Source organism: Nematolebias whitei, chromosome 11, assembly GCF_014905685.2.
Source record: "Nematolebias whitei isolate Nwh7 chromosome 11, NemWhi1, whole genome shotgun sequence".
Lineage (NCBI taxonomy): Eukaryota > Metazoa > Chordata > Actinopteri > Cyprinodontiformes > Rivulidae > Nematolebias > Nematolebias whitei.
Genome location: NC_056508.1, coordinates 37,082,178 through 37,083,332, shown reverse-complemented (window position 1 = coordinate 37,083,332; position 1,155 = coordinate 37,082,178). Strand labels below are relative to the sequence as shown.

The 1,155-nt window shown below is 31.6% G+C and overlaps 1 protein-coding gene across 1 annotated transcript in view; it reads right to left on the bottom strand.

The window, feature by feature from the left end:
- l3mbtl1 (L3MBTL histone methyl-lysine binding protein 1) overlaps positions 1-1,155 on the bottom strand; it is an 11,694-nt gene that overhangs the window by 5,919 nt on the left and 4,620 nt on the right. The window contains exons 10-11 of the mRNA XM_037684311.1: positions 705-796; positions 177-328 (exon numbers count right to left, since the gene is read on the bottom strand). Of these exons, the coding sequence (XP_037540239.1) occupies positions 177-328; positions 705-796 (244 nt within the window). The remainder of the gene's footprint in view (positions 1-176; positions 329-704; positions 797-1,155) is intronic.

Sequence of the window (1,155 nt, the reverse complement as noted above, 5' to 3'; positions counted from 1 at the left end):
ATATATATATATATATATATATAATAATGGTAATATACAGACGATAAGCAGAGTTGTTGAGACAGAAAGTTGCTTGCAGTTTTTTATGCATATCACAAGCCAAATTATATTAGTGAGTTCAGAAGTTTAAATTCGTTCTCGGAGGTAAACGCATACAGAAGAAAGCTGTGGCTCACCAGTAGTCGTATGTATCATCCCAGTTGTCAAAATGAACCAGGAAGCGATTGTCCACCACGTCAGTGACGGTTGCTACACAGATGAGGGAGGGATTCATGCGGTCCACTGCCTCCAGCTTCATTCCTATCTCAAAGCCACACTTTACATCGAGCTACATAAAAAAAAAAATGTTTTACTGATTATGTTTAATAGACACACTTGAATACTAAATTAAAAGCAAATAAAGCAATGTAACACTGTTGGAAATTATTTACGTTGACTTTATTTGTCATTAATTCACTAAACACACAAAAAACCTGTAGACTGATGAATATTATAATATTTCCTGCCTTCCTTGTATTCAAATATACAGTTACATGAGCAGAAAAAGCAAACTAAGTGTTTAACAATAGAGCCCAATGGTATGTTTATTAAATAATTATTTTCCTTCAACAGTTTTTCTATGAAGCTGGAGTTTACTCAGCCCCAGATCTATGATGTCATCAGTTTGTATAACGAGCTCTAGTGTATACTGTAGTGTCACTGACCCTTCCAGGACTGGCAAAAAGTTCTTTGGGAGCAACTTGAGCTTTAGTCATCCTCAGATAGTTGATCCAAGTAAATTCCTCCTCCTTACAGCCTGCAAGCAAAACAGAAAGGTTAGAGTTAGACAAACAGCAAGAGAGAGCAAACTGGTGGCCAACTTTTTATTAGGAGTTAAGCTCAATAAGATAATTAACTTTTATATAGTTCATTTGTAATAATTTTAATTTGCAAGTTATACCTCAAAATCAACTAATTTAAAAATGTTCTCTATTTTAAATATAGTTAAACTAAAACTGTGTGAAGTATGCATCAATATTTATTAAATAAAACTTTATCAAAAACATTTAACATTTCTAATTTTAACTGTTATTCTACAAATAGTTGTTTATATATATATATATATATATATAAAACACACAACCTTAAAATATTAATTTTAACTTAATTTGCTTG